Genomic DNA, 21,252 nt, shown 5'->3' with positions numbered 1-21,252 from the left:
CAGGACTCACATTTTTAAAAATACCAGTCTTATACTCAAAAATACTTTTTTAAATTATATTCTTACAGTAGGGGAAACTGCACAATAAAACATCTTGAAATCAGCCATGTACAGTGGCTCATGCCCATAATCACAGCACTTTAGGAAGCCAAGGCAGGAGGATCACTTGAGCCCAGGAGTTTGAGACCAGACTGGGCAACAGAGTGAGACCCTGTCTCTATTTAAAAAATAAACAAACAGGCAGGGCGCAGTGGTTCACACCTGTAACTCCAGCATTTTGGGAGGCCAAGACGGGTGGATCACCTGAGGTCAGGAGTTCAAGACCAACCTGGCCAACATGGTGAAACCCCATCTCTACTAAGAATACAAAAAATTAGCTGGGCGTGGTAGTGGGCGCCTGTAATCCCAGCTACTTGGGAGGCTGAGGTAAGAGAATGGCTTATACCTGGGAGGCAGAGGTTGCAGTGAGCTGAGATCGTGCCATTGCACTCCAGCTTGGGCGACAAGAGCAAGACTGTCTCAAAAAAATAAAAAATAAACAAAAATTTCTTAAAATCTACTTTCCCATCTCACTGTCTATATATCTTGTATGCCAAAAATGTTCCTCCTAACATCTCTCCGTTGGCTCTGCCAACCCAATGCATGGCAGCTACTTTTTGCTACCACTCCCTTCTCTTCCCATCTCCCCTCCACACACACATATACATTACTGATTACATCACAAAGTATCCACCATTAAGACATGACTACATTAAATTTTATCAACATTTAAAAATACAGCATCAGAATACAAGACAACTCTTATTTATATTTTAATGTATGTTTGTATTTGGTAAACAGGAAACACAAACTTTAAAGATTAAAAATAAAACAAAACACTTACCTTCCAGAAAAGCCTTTTCAGAATGAAGTTTTTCTGGGCTGCTACTTTAAGTTCCATAAGTAAAGAAAGTATCCTCCTCAAAGAATTGTCTTTAAGAAAAAGTTCAGATTTAAGTTGACTGAAGTGCTTAATTTTCTCCTCAGACCTACAGAAACAGAAGAAAATTTTCCACTTAAAAAAAATGGTAAGACATAGCAGTTTAGGAATATCAATGATTACTGGCAGGTTTGTTAAACTTTGTTAGTAATGGGATTTTAATATAGTTTTATTCTCCTAGCCTTAATACTCATCAGTAGTGAAACTTGCTCCCCACAAATTGAACTGTTTATTATGCTCCAAACATACTTTTTTGCCCATGCCCCTTAACTCAAGCTGTTCCTATACCAGGAATACTCTCGCTGTCCCTGGTAAATTTCTGTCCCTCTTTCATTTACCATAATCCATGAGCCTTTATGTAATATTTTTCTTTCAATCAACTAGCTTTTTTTTTAAAGAAGTTTATAAAGAAAATGTTGTGTCACTTTCCAGGGAAAACCAGTATCACTTGGTGTAAATGGCATGAAAGCAACATAAATTCTAAGTAAATGCTGCATGTTCTGAGCCTGTAGCTGGCTTCTCTGTGAGGAAAGGGCAGATGAGCATGTGTTCAAGAACTATCACTAGTGGCCCCAAGCTGAGAGGTTCTCCCTGATGAGATCAGCCTAGCTGGAAAAAGGAATCACATATTTCCACCATGGAATTCAAAGTTGTTTCATGCCATGTCAGAGTACCACCTGGAATCATCTCCCATTACTGAACCACGTGTCTTCCACACCTAAGGAAAAGCTGGCTTAGCAGAAAAACCTCCTCAGATCTTTCCCTAATTCCACCAACATATGCAGCCCCTCTCCCACTGCAGTTTTTTCACACTCCTAGTATCACATTAATCCCATTTCACTCATTGTAGTTAGTTACTCGTGTACCTATCCTATCCCCTCAGCTGACTTTTAGCAACTTGGAAAAAATGTCACCGGGTTAAATATTGTTTCCCCCTCCCACTGTGCTCAGTAATAACAACTTGCGCTTAACTGGGCGCTGACGAGGTGGCCGGCTCTGGCCTGAGTGCTTTCCGTAGACTCGTTCTTGGACTGAGCTGGCTCCACTGTGGGGACCGAGCTGGGAATTACTAACGCATTTTACAGGAAGTTGTGGGGGGGTTTAAGTAACCTGTCCAAGCTCACACAACCAGTGATTCAGAGAGCCAGGGTGCAAGGTAACAGTAGGAAAGATAGTTCATGTTCTATGTAGATTGATGGAATCTTAAAATTTCTGACTTGAAGTAAAAACATTTTTTACCACTTACTCCAGTAACCTGTACCACCCGTTTATCCCAATACTAGCTACTGCATGGAATGTTGGTACTTGCCTACTACCTCCCCCTTTATTTAAAAAACATCTAAGATGTTCTCCCTTGTCCAATCAATGAGTCGCTCTTATTAACCTGAAAATTAAGACTTCTGAAAAAAAAATGGTCTCTTTTCTAGTGGAGATGCTGGAGGGAAACTGATCATTATGAATTCAATAATAGCAGAGCGGCAGAGGAGCATAATGATTATGAGCATGAAGACTGAGGTCAGAATCCTAGATCTACCCCTACTCAGTTAGGTCATTATCATGGGCAAGTTACATAGCTTCTTTGGGCTTCAATTTCCTCATGTGTAAAATAGGAATAATGATAGTACCTATCCAAATGTGCTGGGTTTTTTGTTTGTTTGTTTGTTTTGAGACAGTGTCTCACTCTGTCACCCAGGCTGGAGTGCAGTGGCGTGATCTTGGCTCACCGCAACCTCTGCCTCCTGAGTTCAAGCGATTCTCCTGCCTCAGTCTCCTGGGTAGCTGGGATTACAGGCGAGCACCACCATACCCAGCTAATTTTTTGTATTTTTAGTAGAGATGAGGTTTCACCATGTTGGCTGGGCTGGTCTCAAACTCCTTACCTCAGGCAATCCACCCACCTCGGCCTCCCAAAGTGCTGGGATTACAGGTGTGAGCCACTACGCCCGGCCAAATGTGCTATTTTGATATTTTAGTTAATGCATGTCTTCATACACACTAAGTGTTTGATAAACGGTCTCTAAATAAAACAGGAATAAGTTTGAGATCCTGCTTCCCTATCCACTTCTAATTACCACCATATTTCATTTAAAAAGTAACTATGAAATCCCTCTATTCTCTGAGAACTCCAACAACAGAAATGTAGTTTTTACAAACAAAAGAGCTTAGAAAAGCAAAAGCTCAGATAAGATACAATATCAGCAGAATTATTTTGAAATTGATTTTCCTGTTTTTTCATTTGGAGTCAGCAATTTGCTAAGATCCGCAATAAAAATAAACTGTTTTTAATCCTTTGCCAACTAGGATAATAGATTGTAATGCCAAACTAATTTTTTTTAATGGCCAAAAAAATTTTTCACAGAAAACAGCATACTAATCTCTTCAGACTAAAAATCAATTCATACATAAATGGAGGTCTCATATACATCATAAATTCAAGTTAGAGTACATATTCTATATTACTGCAGAAAAGTTATGAATAATAATTTCTTTGAGGATTCAGAAAATATTAGCTTATACATAGATGACAAACTTCATTTGACTGAAGAAATAAGAAAAAGCCAAATGCCAGGAGACTCCATTATTCAACTTAGGAATAAGAGGAAAATCTATACTAATGTTAACAGATACTCTATTTTCATCAGGTAGAAAACATAAATTCAGCAAAATAATGTTGCAGGAAGGTTTTTGTTTTTTTGTTTTTTTTTTTAAGACAGAGTCTTGTTCTGTCACCCAGGCTGGGTTCAAGCGATTCTCGTGCCTCCTGAGAGTAGCTGGGACTACAAGTGTGTACCACCACACCCGGTTAATTTTTGTACTTTTAGTAGAGACAAAGTTTTGCCATGTTGGTCAGGCTGGTCTCAAACTCCTGACCTCAAGTAATCCGCCCACCTCGGCCTCTGAAAGTGCTGGGATTACAGGCGTGAGCCACTACGCCCAGCCGCAGGAAGGATTCTTAATCTAATAATAAGCTCTATTTTTCCTGTATTTTTTCATCTTTCCAGACATTTACTATAAATAATACCTCACATTTGTAAAGCACTGGAAAAGCTCTTCCTATATTATCTCAAAAGCACTGTGTATGATTTTCACAGTGGTCAGCTTGCAGAACCATCCCATCTGTGACACAGTTCTAAATTGAAAACCTAAAGGATGTTTATTCCTTTTAAACTGAAGATGCCTTGCAGGTAGGGGCTATTTCTTGTGTATCACTGCATCTTTCACAGTGCATTTGACATCATGGCATTTTAAGTATGTTGCCTTCAGGAATTAACTTAGTAAGAAATATGATTTTCCTGAGCCAAGAGAGTGGTAGAACTCATCCTTCTTGCCTTCAGGAATAAATTTCAAGCCACACACACACAGAATTTGAGTCTGTTTTATTATACAATTAGCTTTAAAATCACTTTAAATAAAATATCAGAATGAAAACTGATGCTTTTTTTAGAGTAAACATATGAAAACCTATAGAAATTTTAAGCTATCCATATAACTTTTTAAAAAAGAAATCCCAAATATTATGTCACTTAACTCTTACATACCTCAGAATATATCTCTAAATAAAATGAATACTTTCTTACAAAATGATTATCACACCCTACAAAATTATCAAACACTCTTTGGTATTGCTGATACTCAGTCCCTTTTTTTTTTTTTTTTTGTTTGAGACGGAGTCTTGCTCTGTCACCCAGGCTGGAGTGCCGTGGCACAATCTCGGCTCACTGCAACTTCCACCTCCCAGGTTCAAGCAATTCTCCTGCCTCAGCCTCCCGAGTAGCTGGGATTACAGGCACACACCACCATGCCTGTCTAATTTTTGTATTTTTGTAGAGACAGGGTTTCACCATGTTGGCCAGGCTGGTCTTGAACTCCTGACCTCAAATGATCTGCCCGCCTCAGCCTCCCAAAGTGCTGGGATTACAGGCATGAGCCACCGCGCCCGGCCAGACTCAGACCATTTTCAAATTGTTCTACTGACTTAAAAATGTGTTTTTACAGCTGGGCGTGGTGGCCCAGGGGTGCAAATCCCAGCACTTTGGGAGGCCAAGGTGGGAGGATCGTTTAAACCCAGGAGTTCCAGACCAGCCTGGGCAATATAACCAGACCCCATCTCAATAAATAAATAAATAAATAAATAAATAAATAAGCCAGCCATGGTAGTGTGCACCTGTAGTCCCAGCTACTCAGGAGGCTGAGGTGGAAGGATTGCTTGAGCCCAGGAGGTCGAGGCTGCAGTGAGCTGTGATCAAGCCACTTCACTCCAGCCTTGGTGACAGAGTAAGACCCTCTCTCAAAAGTAAATAAAATATAAACGGCTGGGCGCGGTGGCTCATGCCTGTAATCCTAGCACTTTGGGAGGCCCAGGCAGGTGGATTGCCTGAGCTTAGGAGTTCGAGACCAGCCTGGGCAACATGGCAAAACCCAGTCTCTACTAAAAAACTACACAAAATTAGCCAGGCATGCTGGTGCACATCTGTAGTCCCAGCTACTCAGCAGGCTGAGGCATGAGAATTACTTGAGCCTGGGAGGTGGAAATTGCAGTGAGCCAAGATCATGCCACTGTACTACAGCCTGAGCGATAGTGGAAGACCCTGTCTCAATAAATACATACATACATACATACATAAATACATAAATAAAACATAAAAATGTTTTCTTAGTTTTGGTTTGTTAAAATCAAGACTAAATAAGATACTTCTTATATTTGCTTGTTATGTTTCTTAAGTCTTTCAAAAAATTTTTTTCTATATCACATCATCAAGCAATAAAATTTTTTATTATGGAAATTTTCAAACATACATCAAAATGGAGAAAATTTTATAAGAAATCCCATGTACCCAGCTGGGTGGTGGCTCATGCCTGTAATCCCAGCACTGTGGGAGGCCAAGGCAGGCAGATCACCTGAGGTCAGGCATTCGAGACCAGCCTGGCCAACATGGTGAAACCCTTTCTCTATTAAAAACACAAAAATTAGCAGGGCGTGGTGGTGCATGCCTGTAATCCTAGCTACTCAGGAGGCTAAGGCAGGAGAATTGCTTGAACCCGGGTGGTGGAGGTTGCAGTGAGCCAAGATGGTGCCATTACACTCCACCTTGGGCAACAGAGCAAGACTCCATCTCAAAAAAAAAAAGAAAGAAAGAAAAAGAAAGGAAGAAAGGAAGAAAGAAAGAAAAAGAAAGAAAAGAAAAGAAAAGAAAGAAAAGAAAAGAAAGAAGGAAAGAAAGAAGAAATCCCATGTACCCATCACCTTGCTCTAATAATTTTCAATATTTTGCCAATCTTGTTTTATCTGTTCTCTTACATACACATACACACATATATACTTTTTTAAAAAATTGAACTAAAATTATATAACAAAGTTTCCAATCATATCCATTTTTAGGTGTACAATTCAGTGGCATTAAGTGAATTCACAATGTTCTACAAGTATCACCACTATCCATTTCCAGAACTTTTTCATCTTTCCAAACAGAAATTCTATACCCATTAAACAGTAACTCTCCCTTCACCACTCTCCCCAACCCCGGAGACCTCTATTCTATTTTCTGTCTCTATAAATTTGCCTATTTTAGGTACCTCACATAAGTGAAATCATATATTTGCCCTTTTGTATCTGGCTTATTTCACCTAGCATGATGTCTTCAAGGTTCATCCATGTGGTAGTAGCAGAATTTACTTCCTTTTTAAGACTAGCATACTCACACTGTTTTTTTGTTTGTTTGTTTGTTTGTTTGTTTGTTTTTGAGATGGAGTCTCACTCTGTTGCCCAGGCTGTGGTGCAGTGGTGCCATCTCACCTCACTGCAGCCTCTGCCTCCCGGGTTCAAGTGATTCTCATACCTCAGCCTCCCAAGTAGCTGGGATTACAGGCATGTGCCACCACACCAGGCTAATTTTTGTATCTTTAGTAGAGACAGGGTTTCACCCTATTGGCCAGGCTGGTCTCAAACTCCTGGCCTCAAGTGATCCTCCCTCCTCGGCCTCCCAAAGTGCTGGGATTATAGGTGTGAGCCACTGCACCTGGCTTATCATACTCACACTTTTGAGTCAGATTCAGGTTTAACCGTTTTAACAAAAATACTTCATAGGTGGTGCTGTGTATTTTATATTACATCAAATAATGAGGCACACAAAGTCTGGCTGTCTCACTGAAGTGATACTAAGACAAATCAATGGATTTAGTTATTTACAACATGATCCCTCCATTTTGAAGTTCCACTTCACCTTTTTTTTTTTTTTTTTTAATCTCTTTCTTTTAGAAACGGTCTCTCTCTGTCACTCAGGCTGGAGTGCGGCAGTGCAATCGCAGCTTATTACAGCCTCCACCTCCCAGGCTCAAGTGATCCTCCTACCTCAGTCTCTCAAGTAGCTGGGACCACAGGCACACCCGGCATTTTAAAATATTTTTGTAGAGATGAGGTCTCACTATGTTGCCTAGGCTGGTCTCAAACTCCTGGGCTCAAGCGATCCTCCCACTTTGGTCTCCCAAAGTGCTGGGATTACAGGCATGAGCCACCATACCTGGCCCCACTTCACCTCTCTGTCTAATGATTTCATCCACTGAAGATTGTTAAATGAATCTGTCATTTCATTACAGGCTACATAAATTGTAATTTTCTAATTCTATTAAGCCTTCCGCATTCACTAGCTGGAATTCTATAAAATGAAATTTGCACTCATCGTCTAGGGCTACTTGGTTATCCTGAACTCGTTACGGTTCATGGAGGAAAGGAAGAATATATTAAATTTTTTCCATTTGTTTGATGATTTGCAGAGTAATGAATTGGTGCCCTATTTTTTTCTAATGTTACATGTGTTTTATTTCCTTGCAGGTGGGGAGGGAGGGCCCTCTCTCTATCATGCATCATTATACACTTCTGAATTTTTATATATTCATTATGTTTCAGTCATCTCATTTCTTATTTTTTTCTTCTTCTTTCTTTATATTTTTTTATTATACTTTAAGTTCTAGGGTACATGTGCAAACGTGCAGGTTTGTTACATATGTATACATGTGCCATGTTGGTGTGCTGCACCCATTAACTCGTCATTTACATTAGGTATATTTCCTAATGCTATCCCTCCCCCCTTCCCCCACCCCACAACAGGCCCTGGTGTGTGATGTCCCCCTTCCTGTGTCCAAGTGTTCTCATTGTTCAATTCCCACCTATGAGTGTTTGGTTTCTCGTCCCTGCGATAGTTTGCTCAGAATGATGGTTTCCAGCTTCATCCATGTCCCTACAAAGGACATGAACTCATCATTTTTTATGGCTGCATAGTATTCCATGGTGTATATGTGCCACATTTTCTTAATCCAGTCTATCATTGTTGGACATTTGGGTTGGTTCCAAGTCTTTGCTATTGCCAGGCGTGGTGGCTCATGCCTGTAATCCCAGCACTTTGGGAGGCTGAGGGGAGAGGATCACAAGGTCAGGAGTTTGAGACCAGCCTGGCCAACATGGTGAAACCCAGTCTCTACTAAAAATAAAAAAATTAGCTGGGCATGGCTACTCGGGAGGCTGATGCAGGGGAACTGCTTGAACCTGGGAGGCAGAGGTTACAGTGAGCCAAGATCGCTCCACTGCATTCCAGCCTGGGCGACAGAGCAAGACTTTGTCTCAAAAAAAAAAAAAACAAAAACAGAAAGAAAAAAAAAGTGTGAACACAGGATGTTATGGAGGAGTCCCTTCTAACTTAGTTCTGGAGTGTCAAGAAAGATTTTTAGAGAAAATGATAAATAAGCTGAGACTTGATGAGTTGAAGTTATTCAGGAAGAGGAAGAAGAGTACAGTAGTGTTCCAGAAGAGGGGCCATCATGATAGGCCCCAGAGGGAAGAGAACAGGGAGCTTCCTGAGAATTGTGAGAAGTTCATTTGGAGCAGGAGCTTAGGGCAAGAGTGAGGATGGACACAATGCTTGAGGACAGAAAAATAAAAAGAGATGTCATACATATTTTTTGTACGCTGTTTAGACTTTCACCTAAGGGCAATGGGAAGCCATTCAAAGGCTTCCCGGGAGGAATTACATGATCAGATTTGTGCTTCCGAAAGATTCCTCTGTTGTAATGGAGAATGGGCTGGAGAGGAGCAAGAGTGAAGGCAGAGAGACCAGCTAGGAAAACACTGTAGGAGCTCAGAACTGAGATAACTGGGCATGAGCGAGTGACCATGGAAAGAAGTGGATGTTATCCAGAGATAGTAAAGGCGCAATAAATAAGGCATGCGATGACTGGCTGGATGCTGGAAATGATGAAGGGGAGAGAGGAGGCAAGGGTGATTTCTAGGACTCTGGCTTAGATGATCTAGGGATAATGACATCATTCCCTGTGTTAGGAAGCACAAGAGGAAAGTCAGGTTGCAGAGGGAAGATGCTGAGTTCTCTTTTAATATGTTGACTTTAACGTTCCTATGAGACATACAAAAGATGTCCAGTGGATACCTGTGTTTGCAGACTTAACCGTCAGGGCAGGCAGATGAGGTAAAGGTATAGCTGTGATAGCCACACATACAACACAGAGTTAGGGGAGGCAAAGAGGGCCGGGCGCGGTGGCTCGCACATGCAATCCCAGCACTTTGGGAGGCCAAGGCAGGAGGATCACCTGAGGTCAGTCCAATCTAACCGACCTGGCCAACATGGCGAAACTCCTGTCTCCACTAAAAAATACAAAAATTAGCCAGGTTTGGTGGCGGGCGCCTGGAGTACTAGCTACTTAGGAGGCTGAGGTAGGAGAATCTCTTGAGCCCAGGAGGTAGAGGTTGCAGTGAGCCAAGACTGTGCCCCTGCACTCCAGCCTGGGAAACAGAGTGAGACTCAGTTTCAAAATAAGGAGAGGCAAAGAGGAGAGAAAAATCCCCCATGCAACTCTATCATACATCATCACTTCTTACCTATATGGCTTTTGACTTCCAATAGCAGGACTGAACTCACTAGCATAGAAGGGATCTTGTAAAAGAGTAGCTTTCTGAAAAAGGAAAAAGTAGAAATTGTTAGAATTTTTATTTACTGAAGATCAATTCCCCCTACCTTTAGTCAATGTTATGTATCTATTCTTTAAGCCCTCCTATAGTACACGATTTGTTTATAAAACTCATTCTAGTGTTTAGTAATACCACAGGGAATTTTTTTCTTATCCAGTTTTTAAAAAGTTTTAAATATAACACTTGCTCATTATAAAATGAAATTATTTAGGCCGGGTGCGGTGGCTCATGCCTGTAATCCCAGCACTTTGGGAGGCCGAGGCAGGCAGATCACGAGGTCAGGAGATTGAGACCATCCTGGCTAACACTGTGAAACCCCATCTCTACTAAAAATACAAAAAAAAATTAGCCGGGCATGGTGGCAGTTGCCTGTAGTCCCAGCTACTCGGGAGGCTGAGGCAGGAGAATGGCATGAACCCGGGGGGCGGAGCTTGCAGTGAGCAGAGATCACACCACTGCACTCCAGCCTCTGCAACAGAGCGAGACTCTGTCTCAAAAAAAAAAAAAAAAGAAAGAAAGAAATTATTTATCAAAATCACACAGTTTAGATAAAGTAAAATATAAAATTCTCTGTTTTTCCCTACCCCTTCCATCCCACTATGCAAAGTGTCTGATCATGAAGCCAGGTACCATGGCTTGTACCTGTAGTCTCAGCTACTTCGGAGGCTGAGGCAGGTGGATCGAAAGAGTCCAGGAGTTGGAGGCTGCAGTGAGCTATGATTGTGCCACTACACTCCAGCCTGGGCAACAGAGCAAGACCTTGTGTCTAAAATTTTTAAAAGTATCTATCATCTGTTTGGTTTAGGTCCTTCCAGGCATATAAAGACATATGAATTATAAACACATAAATTTATAGTATTTATATATTTTTATAATATATATTTAATCCTAAATTATATCGCATATATTAATCTGGAACTTGATTTAACTTAATATATGGTGGATGGTTTTTCATGTCTGTGTATATAGATTTACCGATTTACAGCCCGGCCCAGTGGCTCACACCTGTAATTCCAGCATTTTGGGAGGCCAAGGTGGGCGGATCACGAGGTCAGGAGTTCGAGACAAGCCTGGCCAACATGGTGAAACCCCATCTCTACTAATAATACAAAAATTAGCCAGGCATGGTGGCACATGCCTGTAATCCCAGCTACTCGGGAGGCTGAGGCAGGAGAATCGCTTGAACCTGGGAGGCAGAGGTTGCCGTGAGCCAAGATCACACCATTGCACTCCAGCCTGGGCAACAAGAGCAAAACTCTGTCTCAAAAAAAAAAAAAAAAAAAGATTTACCGATTTACTTCAATTTTTTTTTTTTTCTTATGAGACAGGGTCTCACTCTGTCACCCAGGTTGGAGTACAGTGGCATGATCATACCTCACTGCAGCCTCAAACTCCTGAGCTCAAGCAGTCCTCCTGCCTCAGCCTCCTGAATAGCTAGGACTACAGACATGTTCTACCTTGCCAGGCCAATTTTTGACTTTTTATTTTTTAGTAGTGATGGCGTCTTGCTATGTTGACCAGGCTGGTCTTGAACTCCTGGCCTCAAGCGATCCTCCCCTCTGAACCTCCCAAAGTGCTAGGATTACAGGCATAAGCCACTGCATCCAACCAATATCAATTCTTTTAATGATTATTTAGTATTCCATAGCATAGATATACAACACTTTTGTTAACTATTTCCTTATTAATGGAGTTATTTTTCCTTAAACCTTTAGTGTTGCCATTTCTCATTTATTCTGGGTCCTCAAAATAGTCATACAGTGTTCAGCAATTTCTCTAAATAATCTTTTATTTATGTTGAGGCTGAAGACAGGTCAGAAGGAATTTCTCAAATGTTGTTGATTTGACACTGCAGACAAGCTTCTTTTTTTTTTTGAGACGGAGTCTCGCTCTGTCAGTCTGGAGTGCAGTAGCGCGATCTCGGCTCACGGCAACATCCGCCTCCCAGGTTCAAGCGATTCTCCTGCCTCTGTCTCCCGAGTAGCTGGGACTATAGGCGCCCGCCACCACGCCCGGCTAATTTTTTCTATTTTTTAGTAGAGACGGGGTTTCACCGTGTTAGCCAGGAAGATCTCGATCTCCTGACCTCGTGATCTGCCCGCCTCGGCCTCCCAAAGTGCTGGGATCACAGGAGTGAGCCACCGCATCCGGCCAGCTTTTTTTTTTTTTTTTTTTGAGACGGAGTTTAGCTCTTGTTGCCCAGGCTGGAGTGCAATGGCACGATCTTGGCTAACTGCAACCTCCGTCTCCCAGGTTCAAGCAATTCTCCTGCCTCAGCTTCCTGAGTAACTGGAATTACAGGCGCCCACCACCACAGCCAGCTAATTTTTGTATTATTAGTAGAGACGGGGTTTCACCATGTTGGCCGGGCTGGTCTCAAACTCCTGACCTCAGGTGATCCACCTGCCTCAGCCACCCAACCTGTCTTGTGCTTAATATCAGAGTGGTGTAGTGGGTGGATGGTGGCAAGGGAGATATGTGCTTTTTCTTACTACTTTTGTCATTGTTCTACGTTTGTTTTTTTTTTAAAGCAGCCTTTCTTCCCTCTCCAAATATTTACGTTTTCCTTAAATCCAGAATTTTAATTTGGGGTATCCCATATTTAGCTTTGTAGCAGCTATCTTCACAATGTATACAAGGCAAGGAATTACCACATTTCATCTTTACAGAATTTAAGGCGCTAAACAACCTACGTGTAACTATTTTTGGTGAAAGTTACATATAAAATGGATTACTGAAGGAGGCTCAACTCTTTGGAAACTCTTAAAATCAGGATGAGTGCTGATAATTTCTAATTAGATGGTTTGGGTTAATTTTATCTAAAAGTACAGAGAAAGTTAAAATGTCTAATGTGGCCGGGCACAGTGGCTCACCCCTGTAATCCTAGCACTTTGGGAGGCCGAGGCAGGCAGATCACCTGAGGTCAGGAGTTCAAGAACAGCCTGGCCAACATGGCGAAACCCTGTCTCTACTAAAATACAAAAATTAGAAGAGGACGGTGGCACATGCTTGTAATCCCAGCTACTCGAGAGGCTGAGGCAGGAGAATCAATTGAACCCGGGAGGCAGAGGTTGCAGTGAGCCAAGATCGCACCATTGCAAGCCAGCCTGGGCAACAAGAGCGAAACTCCATCTCAAAAAAAAAAAAAAAGTGTTTATATTGAACTAGTAGCTTATTGTTAGTAGAATGAATTCTAACCCGATTTCTCACTTACGTGTGAAATATTTGGTTATTCATTTTCCATCTTTCAAGGAAGAGATAGAACATTATTGTAATTTTTTAAACTTATTCATTTTTTAAATTTTATTTTATATATATTTTTTCAGACAGAGTCTCACTGTATTACACAGGCTGGAGTGCAAGTGGCACAATCTTGGCTCACTGCAACCTCCGCCTCCCAGGCTTAAGTAATCCTCATCTCAGCCTCCCGAGTACATGCAGGCCATGTTCCTGGCTAATTTTTTTGTATTTTTTGTAGAGATGGGATTTCACCCATCTCTGTTGTCCAGGCTGGTCTCTAATTCCTGAGCTCAGGTGATCCACCCACTTCAGCCTCCGAAAGTGCTGGGATTATGGGCATGAGGCACCACGCCTGCCCTTACTTTTTATTTTAGAGATGGAGTCTTGCTTATTGCCCAGGATGGAGTGCAGTAGTGTGGAGCAGAGCTTCTAACTCCTGGGCTCAAACGATCCTCCTGTCTCAGCCTCTGGAGTAACTACTACTATAGGTGCTACTACACCACACCTGGCTAAGAGAACGTTATTTTCAATGATAGTATCTACCAACTCATAAAGATAGTCTTCCTCCACCCACATTTATTTCAATGGTCATAGAAAAAAAAATCAGACTACCTAGATTCAAATCCCAGCTCTACACTAGCTATGTGACTTTGCACATATCATTTAATTTCTCTGTGCCTCAATTTCCTCATCTATAAAATGGGAATAACAGTCTTACCTCATAGGGTTGTTGTAAAAATTAAATAAGTTAATATCCATGAAGCATCAGGCTCTGTTCTATTGTTATTTTCTAGTAGGAAATTAACAATAGATATTAGTTATTGTTATTGCATAGACTATTTATAGCTTAGCAGGTAATGAGTCCGCCAATCTGAATGCTCCAACCATGCATCTGCTGCATAATTTAAAAGTATTGCTAAAACCTGAAGCTGGGCAATTCAGGGAAGCATAAACAGTTATTTTGAAGTATTCACATAGATTTTTTAAAGTCAGGTAAGTTTTGGCTTTTCTATTAGAATATATGAGATCTTTTTTTAATACACCAGAGTTTTCCTCTATTTGTAATTTGTTTACATTTTTAATTTAAAGAAAGCCATTTAAAAATTTAGAAAGGAATTTTAAATGTTTGAAGTCTTCCAAACAGTGGTATGAGAAAAAAATTAAGGGTTGTCCTGTAATCTTTCATAATTTTTAGCCGTTTATAAAACCCTGGCTTCCTAGTTTCTTCTATCTGAAATAGCCCTTTATAATTATTATTATTATGTTGAAAGATCAATAATAAAAATTATGTACTACTGAAGATAAAGGGATTGTATTACTCTTTTAATAATTACTTATTTTTTAAATGAATTCTAACAAAAAGGTCCCTAAATGGGAGTTCTGACTCTGTCCCTAAAGTTATATAATCTTGAGTAAATCACTTAAAAATTTTGTGTTTCGGCCAGGCGTGGTGGCTCACGCCTGTAATCCCAGCCTTTGGGAGGCCGAGGTGGGCGGATGACCTGAGGTCAGGAGTTCGAGACCAGCCTGCCCAACATGGCAAAACCCTGTCTCTACCAAAAATACAAAAATTAGCCGGGCGTGGTGGTGGGCAACTGTAATCCCAGCTACTCAGGAGGCTGAGGCAGGAGAATTGCTTGAACCCAGGAGGTAGAGGTTGCAGTGAGCCGAGATCACACCACTGCACTCCAGCCTGGGTGACAAGAGCGAAACTCCATCTCAAAAGAAAAAAGAAAAGATTGTGTTTCAGTTTCCTCATTTATAAAATAAGGACTTAACCTAGTGATTTCTAGACAAATTTATCTGATCCTATAACAAGGTCTCCCCCATCAACCCACTTTCAATAGCACAGCTAAGCAACACAGAATCATACTGATAACGTTGAACCTTACCTGAGGTCTCTGTCACCCCAGCAACTGCAAAAGACCACCTGCTCACACATATTCCAGGATAAGACCTGTCTCCCTCCTTCTTCATGACTTCCATGACTCACCTTACCTCCCTCTACAAAACCCCAGGTGTTTTTTTGTTTGTTTGTTTGTTTTGAGATGGAGTCTTCCTCTGTCGCCCTGGAGTGCAGTGGTGCAATCTCAGCTCACTGCAATTAAACTCCGCCTCTGGAGTTTAATTGATTCTCATGCCTCAGCCTCCCAAATAGCTGGGATTACAGGCGCGCACCACCACATCCAGCTAATTTTTGTATTTTTTAGTAGCAACAAGGGTTTCACCATCTTGGCCAGGCTGGTCTCGAATTTCTGACCTCAAGTGATCCGTCCACCTCGGCCTCCCAAAGTGCTGGGATTACAGGAATGAGCCACCATGCCCGTCCAGAAACTGCTCATTAATGAGCATTTTTCCCTATTGCAATCGCCTAAATAAAATCATCTCCTTAATTGTTCAGTACATTTTGTTTTTCACAATATTATTAAATTCCAAGGCTAAATTTCCAAAATGGGAGGTAAAGGAGGGAGGAGGGCTTGTTTGCTCTAAAACATAAAAATATAAAAATTCAGGTTAAGGTTAACTTAGGAGGACACTTACTATAATATAATTGTTCCATGAACTTTTTAAGTGCAGAAATATTGATGAGGTTGTGGAAATAACATACAAATGAAGTTCTGACTCCTTTTTCTCTAAATTTGAGTTGCTCTGTGAAGGGGAATCTAGGAGGGAATTTCCTAAGTAAAACTCATTTCCGTTCCCATTGCACTTGAAAGGAATTTCACTTATGGAGTTGTTGTGATCTGGAAGTCCCTGGGGTTCTTTTGTGTTTGTTGTGCAAGATGGCTCGCTGACAGCCTTGCCAGTTGTTGGTGCAGACTGAGAGCTCCTCCTGGAGGGGGAAGGTAGGGGTCGAAAGGCACCTTGGCCATGAAGGGACAGCTTTTTGAGGCCTGGACGAGGACAGAGAGTTGAGTCCTTGGATGGTGTACTGCTTTCCTGCTGGTCCCTGTCAGGTAGAATTTAGTGTTAAACATGACATGCAGAATTTCACAGTAAGCAACAAAGAGAACCGGTAGTTTAAGACTGAACACAAATGTTTTCTCACAAAAGGAATGTTTGTTAAAACAAGGAAGTCATTGAACCTCGCTGGTAATAACCCATTGACTAGAGGAGATTTGATACTGCAATCTTTTAGTATACTTTTCTGTTTTCAGAAATAAACTGTATTTCGGAAATACATTTTATTTCACAGAATGAAGCACTGTATATATTGAAAGCATTGTGCCTGTCCTTCATGGAGCCCTGATATTTCCACTGAAAGGACTTTTTAAGTTTTGAAACTTGATTATCCTTTAATTGCACATTGCTAATGGATCCTATAAAGAAAAAACAATTCAAATAGGGATATGAAGACAGGGGTTTTGTTTGTTTGTTTGTTTGAGACAGGGTCTCACTCTGTCACCCAGGTTGGAGTACAGTGGTGCCATCTGGGCTGTCTGTAACCTCCACCTCCCAGGCTCAAGTGATCCTCCCACCTCAGCCTCCTGAGTAGCTGGGACTACAGGCATGTGCCACTATGCCCAGCTAATTTTTGTATTTTTTTGTAGTGATGGTGAGACACAGGACTAGCTGGATTTCCTAGGCCGACTAAGAATCCCTAAGCCTAGCTGGGAAGGTGACCACTTCCACCTTTAAACAAGCTAAGCTTGCAACTTAGCTCACACCCAACCGATCAGTAGTAAAGAGAGCTCATTAAAATGCTAATTAGGCAAAAACAGGAGGTAAAGAAATAGCCAATCATCTATCGCCTGAGAGCACAGTGGGAGGGACAATGATCGGGATATAAACCCAGGCATTTGAGCCAGCAACAGCTACCCTCTTTGGGTCCCCTCCCTTTTATGGGAGCTCTGTTTTCACTCTATTAAATCTTGCAACTGCACTCTCTTTGTGTCTGTGTCTGTTACGGCTCGAGCTGAGCTTTCGCTCACCGTCCACCACTCCTGTTTGCCGCCTTGGCAGACCCGCCGCTGACTTCCATCCCTCCGGATCCGGCAGGGTGTCCGCTGTGCTCCTGATCCAGTGAGACGCCCAGTGCCGCTCCCGAACGGGCTAAAGGCTTGCCATTGTTCCTGCACGGCTAAGTGCCTGGGTTCGTCCTAATCGAGCTGAACACTAGTTACTGGGTTACGTGGTTCTCTTCCGTGACCCACGGCTTCTAATAGAGCTATAACACTCACCACATAGCCCGAGATTCCATTCCTTGGAATCCATGAGGCCAAGAACCCCAGGTCAGAGAACACAAGGCTTGCCGCCATCTTGGAAGCAGCCTGCCACCATCTTGGAAGCTCTGGGAGCAAGGACACCCGGTGACAATGGGAAGTCACTATGTTGCCCAGGCTGGTCTCAAACTCCTGGGCTCAAGTGATCTGCCCACCTCTGCCTCCACCTCCCAAAGTGCTGGGATTACAGGCCTGTGCCACTGTGCCTGGCCTGAGATTTTTTAAATGATGTTTTCTTTAATTCCCCTCCTGCTAATACTCTTCTGATTTTCCCAATAGCATCAGCACTTTTTTCAGAATCAATGCTGTGTCCTTTACTTTCCCTATTCTCTCCAGCTCACCATGACCTTTCTTTACTTTGCTGCACACGAAAACAAGTTGGAGAAACTAAGAAGTTGCAGAGTATGGTGAGACCTAAATTCCAATCCTGGCTCTGCCACTTAATGGTTATGTGACCTTTGTTAAACAAAGTTTATGAGAGGCCATTGTTTTCAGCTAGCCTCCTGCATGAGGCCCCAGCAGAACGGACCAAAACAGAAGGGAGTCCCTTGTGCTTAGTACCAGTAATCAAACTGAACTTGGAAACTGACCAGTTTTCCAGAAGAACAGATTCCACTCAACCTCAGTCAATAATGAAGTAGTGTCCTCTGTTTTAACCCCATAAGAACAGTAACTTTGAAACAAGCAATCCAATTTGTGTCTCATTTCAGCTTACTTCAGCCTTTCTCTGCCTATAAAGTCAACCTCCTCTGCTCAGCTTTTCAGACCACTTCTCCCACTTCTAGAATCACAAATAAAACTAAATCTATGCTTATTTTGTCTTTTGACATCTTAGTGGACCTAGGACTTCATTTCCTAATTTTAAAATAGACACAATAATAGTACCCATCTCATAAGGTTTATGTGAGGATACATGCAATGAGTTTGCAAAACTGGAAACAATATGTGCAAGCTATTACTATTACCCTATATTGCCTTCAGTTGATGGTTTATCTTTTTTTTATTTCAATAATTTTGGGGGGAAGTTTATCTTTTACATTAAGTTATCTTCTCTCTCCCATAAGATTAGAACCTCCATGATAGTGGAAAACTACTTTGTTTTGTAGAGATGGGGGTCTCACTACATTGCCCAGGCTGGTCTTAAACTCCTGCCCTCAAGTGATCCTCCTGCCTCAGTCTCCCATATTGCTGGGGTTACAGGCATGAGACACTGTTCCCAGCTTGAAATCTCTCTTTTATTTTTACAAACTTAAAAATTTTTTGTAGAGATGGGGTCTCACTATGTTGCCAGGGCTGGTCTCAAACTCCTGGGTTCAAGCAATCCACCTGTCTCAGCCTCCCAAAGTGCTAGGATTACAGGTGTGAGCCACTGCACCCTGCCCCAGCCTACAATTTCTTAAGTGGAATGTTTAACTCATTTATTTTTTTAAACTCTCTTATTTCTTGGTGAATACAGTAAAAGCTGTAAATACAGCTTTAGAGCAGACCTCTAAAGTCTGCTTTAGCTCAGTTGCATGCACTTTGGTATGTATTGGCATTAAGTTCTAAGTATCTTTTAATTTCCTTTATTATTTTCAGCAGTTTGATCATGATGTGTTTGGGTGTGGAATTTTTTTGAGTTTATCTTTTTGGGGGTTCACTGAGTTTCTTGAACCTGTAAGTGTATATCTTTTACCAAATTTGGAGAATTTTCTGTCATTATTCCTCCAAATACTTTTTCTTTTCATTAATTTTTTTTTACATTTATTTAATTTATTATTATTATTATTATTTTTAGAGACAGAGTCTCACTATGTTACCCATGCTGGTTTTGAACACCTGGGCTCAAGCGATCCTCTTGCCTAGGCCTCCCAAAGTGCTAGGATTACAGGCATGAGCCATTGTGCCTGGCTATTTTTCTGCACTATACTTTTTCTCCTCTCCTTCTAAGACTCTGAAGACATGAATACTAGATCTTTTTATACTGCCACACAGTACCCTGAGATTCTGTTTGTCTTTTCCTTCAATCTTTATTCTCTTTTGTTCGGACTAGATAATTTCTATTCATCTATCTTCAAATTCAGTGACTTTCCTCTGTCATCTCCATTCCAGCTATTGAGCCATTCAGTGAATTTTTAAAATTTCAGTTATTATAGTATGTTTTTCATTCTAAACTTTCCATTTGGTCCCTTTTTTATGTCTTCTATTTCTCTGCTGAGACTTTCTGTCTTTCCATTTGCTTCAAAGGGGTTCATACTGACTTCTTAGAGCATGGTTATAATAGTTGCCTTAAAGTCTTTGGTTGAGCCAGGCATAGTGGCTCATGCCTGTAATCCCAGCACTTTGGGAGGCCGAGGTGGGAGGATCACTTGAGGCCCAGGAGTTCAAGACCAACCTGGCCAATATAGCGAGGCCCCATTTCTGATAACAACATCCTTCTTGTGGCCTGCAGCTTCTCATCATTAGGCCTAAAACATGGCAGCTAGGAGGTGTTTCAAATCTCTGTACATGATAACATCCTTTAGTCCTCTACTTAGTGTTTTCTATCCCACCCTGCCTTTTGTTTAGGCTTCTAACTCAAATGTTTAATTATGGAGATGACAGTGCTAAAAAACTATGGGACAGTAGACCCAGCTCCCTCTTCACCCTCTTTTTTTGGAAACTACTCCTCTCCTCTACAAACAGAGCACACAGAAGCTGCCATGTTTTTAAAGACCCTGATTTGTCGGCTGTGGTGAATATTTTTCAGCAGTGTGTCATTTATTCAAGCTGGGCAATCAGAGACTTTCTTCAGGATTTAAAAATTCAATACAAGTAAGTGTGTGACTTAGCCTTTGTCTGGTGGTGGAAGCTGTAAAATGTGAATTTAAGACAGTCAGTGACTCGTGTGCTGCCCCATGGAGGATGTGGTGTTCAGGGAGAGAAGATGCAATTGACACACAAACATCAGAGGAGGAGACAGGGACTGAGTCCTGGGACACTCAAGCCCCCAGTTCCAGCTGTGTCTAAATTCCATTCTTACCATTCCTACGTTCCCAGGATTCCATTTCTAAGCTTTACTGAGTTTGCTCACCATTGTATTCATAAATTTAAAATAGAACACAGAGCCCAGCAATTCGAATATGCCAGATTAGACTGACAGAGAGATCTCTGTCTGTATCTATATCTTTATATATTTCCATTTCTAAATATATCTGTTGAATGAATACTGAATTTCATGAGTTGACGCAGTAATTCCAATAAATTCCCTTTTTAAACCTAAAATGCATTTCTGTCACTTTTAACAGAGTTTTAACCTCCACAGTAACCTAAAACAACTACTGCAAACATTTACTTTTTTTTTTTTTTTTTGCCAAGACAGGGTCTTACTCTGTCACCCAGGCTGGAATGCAGTGGTGTGAGTAGCTTGGACTAGAGGGACATGCCACCAGCCCAGCTAATTTTTGCTTTTTTGTTTGTTTGTTTAAGAGATGGGGTTTCACCATGTTGCCCAGGCTGGTCTGAAACTCCTGGGCTCAAACAATCTACCCACCTTGGCCTCCCAAAGTGCTGGTATTACAGGCGTGAGCCATCATGCCCAGCTGCAAACATTAACTAAAAACCTCTTTTATTTTTCTAAATTGGAGAAAAACAATGGAACTCTCAAAGTATCCCAGAAATGTGGGGAATTACATGCTGAAATGAAGACTTGACTATGGGAGCATGTGGATGCCTATTCCTAGAACTGCCCCTCCCTCACTCCTTCCAATTACAAAGACCATGTTAAGAATTTCACTCAGTGCCCTGCTACAAGGCAGAGCCCTCCCCGCAGAAGCTCATAAGTCACATTCTTCAGGGCAATAATGGAAATACATCAA

General features: G+C 41.5%; 1 protein-coding gene across 2 annotated transcripts in view; it reads right to left on the bottom strand.

Annotated features, from left to right (window-relative positions):
* C10H12orf56 (chromosome 10 C12orf56 homolog) overlaps window positions 1–21,252 on the bottom strand; it is a 118,996-nt gene that overhangs the window by 32,053 nt on the left and 65,691 nt on the right. For both annotated transcript variants that reach the window (XM_003824806.7, XM_008978444.5), the window contains exons 4-6: window positions 15,735–16,143; window positions 9,864–9,937; window positions 884–1,028 (exon numbers count right to left, since the gene is read on the bottom strand). In XM_003824806.7, coding sequence (XP_003824854.2) covers window positions 884–1,028; window positions 9,864–9,937; window positions 15,735–16,143 — 628 coding nt within the window. The remainder of the gene's footprint in view (window positions 1–883; window positions 1,029–9,863; window positions 9,938–15,734; window positions 16,144–21,252) is intronic.

Source organism: Pan paniscus, chromosome 10 (genome assembly GCF_029289425.2).
Source record: "Pan paniscus chromosome 10, NHGRI_mPanPan1-v2.0_pri, whole genome shotgun sequence".
NCBI lineage: Eukaryota > Metazoa > Chordata > Mammalia > Primates > Hominidae > Pan > Pan paniscus.
The sequence above is the reverse complement of the archived record's forward strand: the minus strand, read 5'-3'. Positions and strand labels throughout refer to the sequence as shown.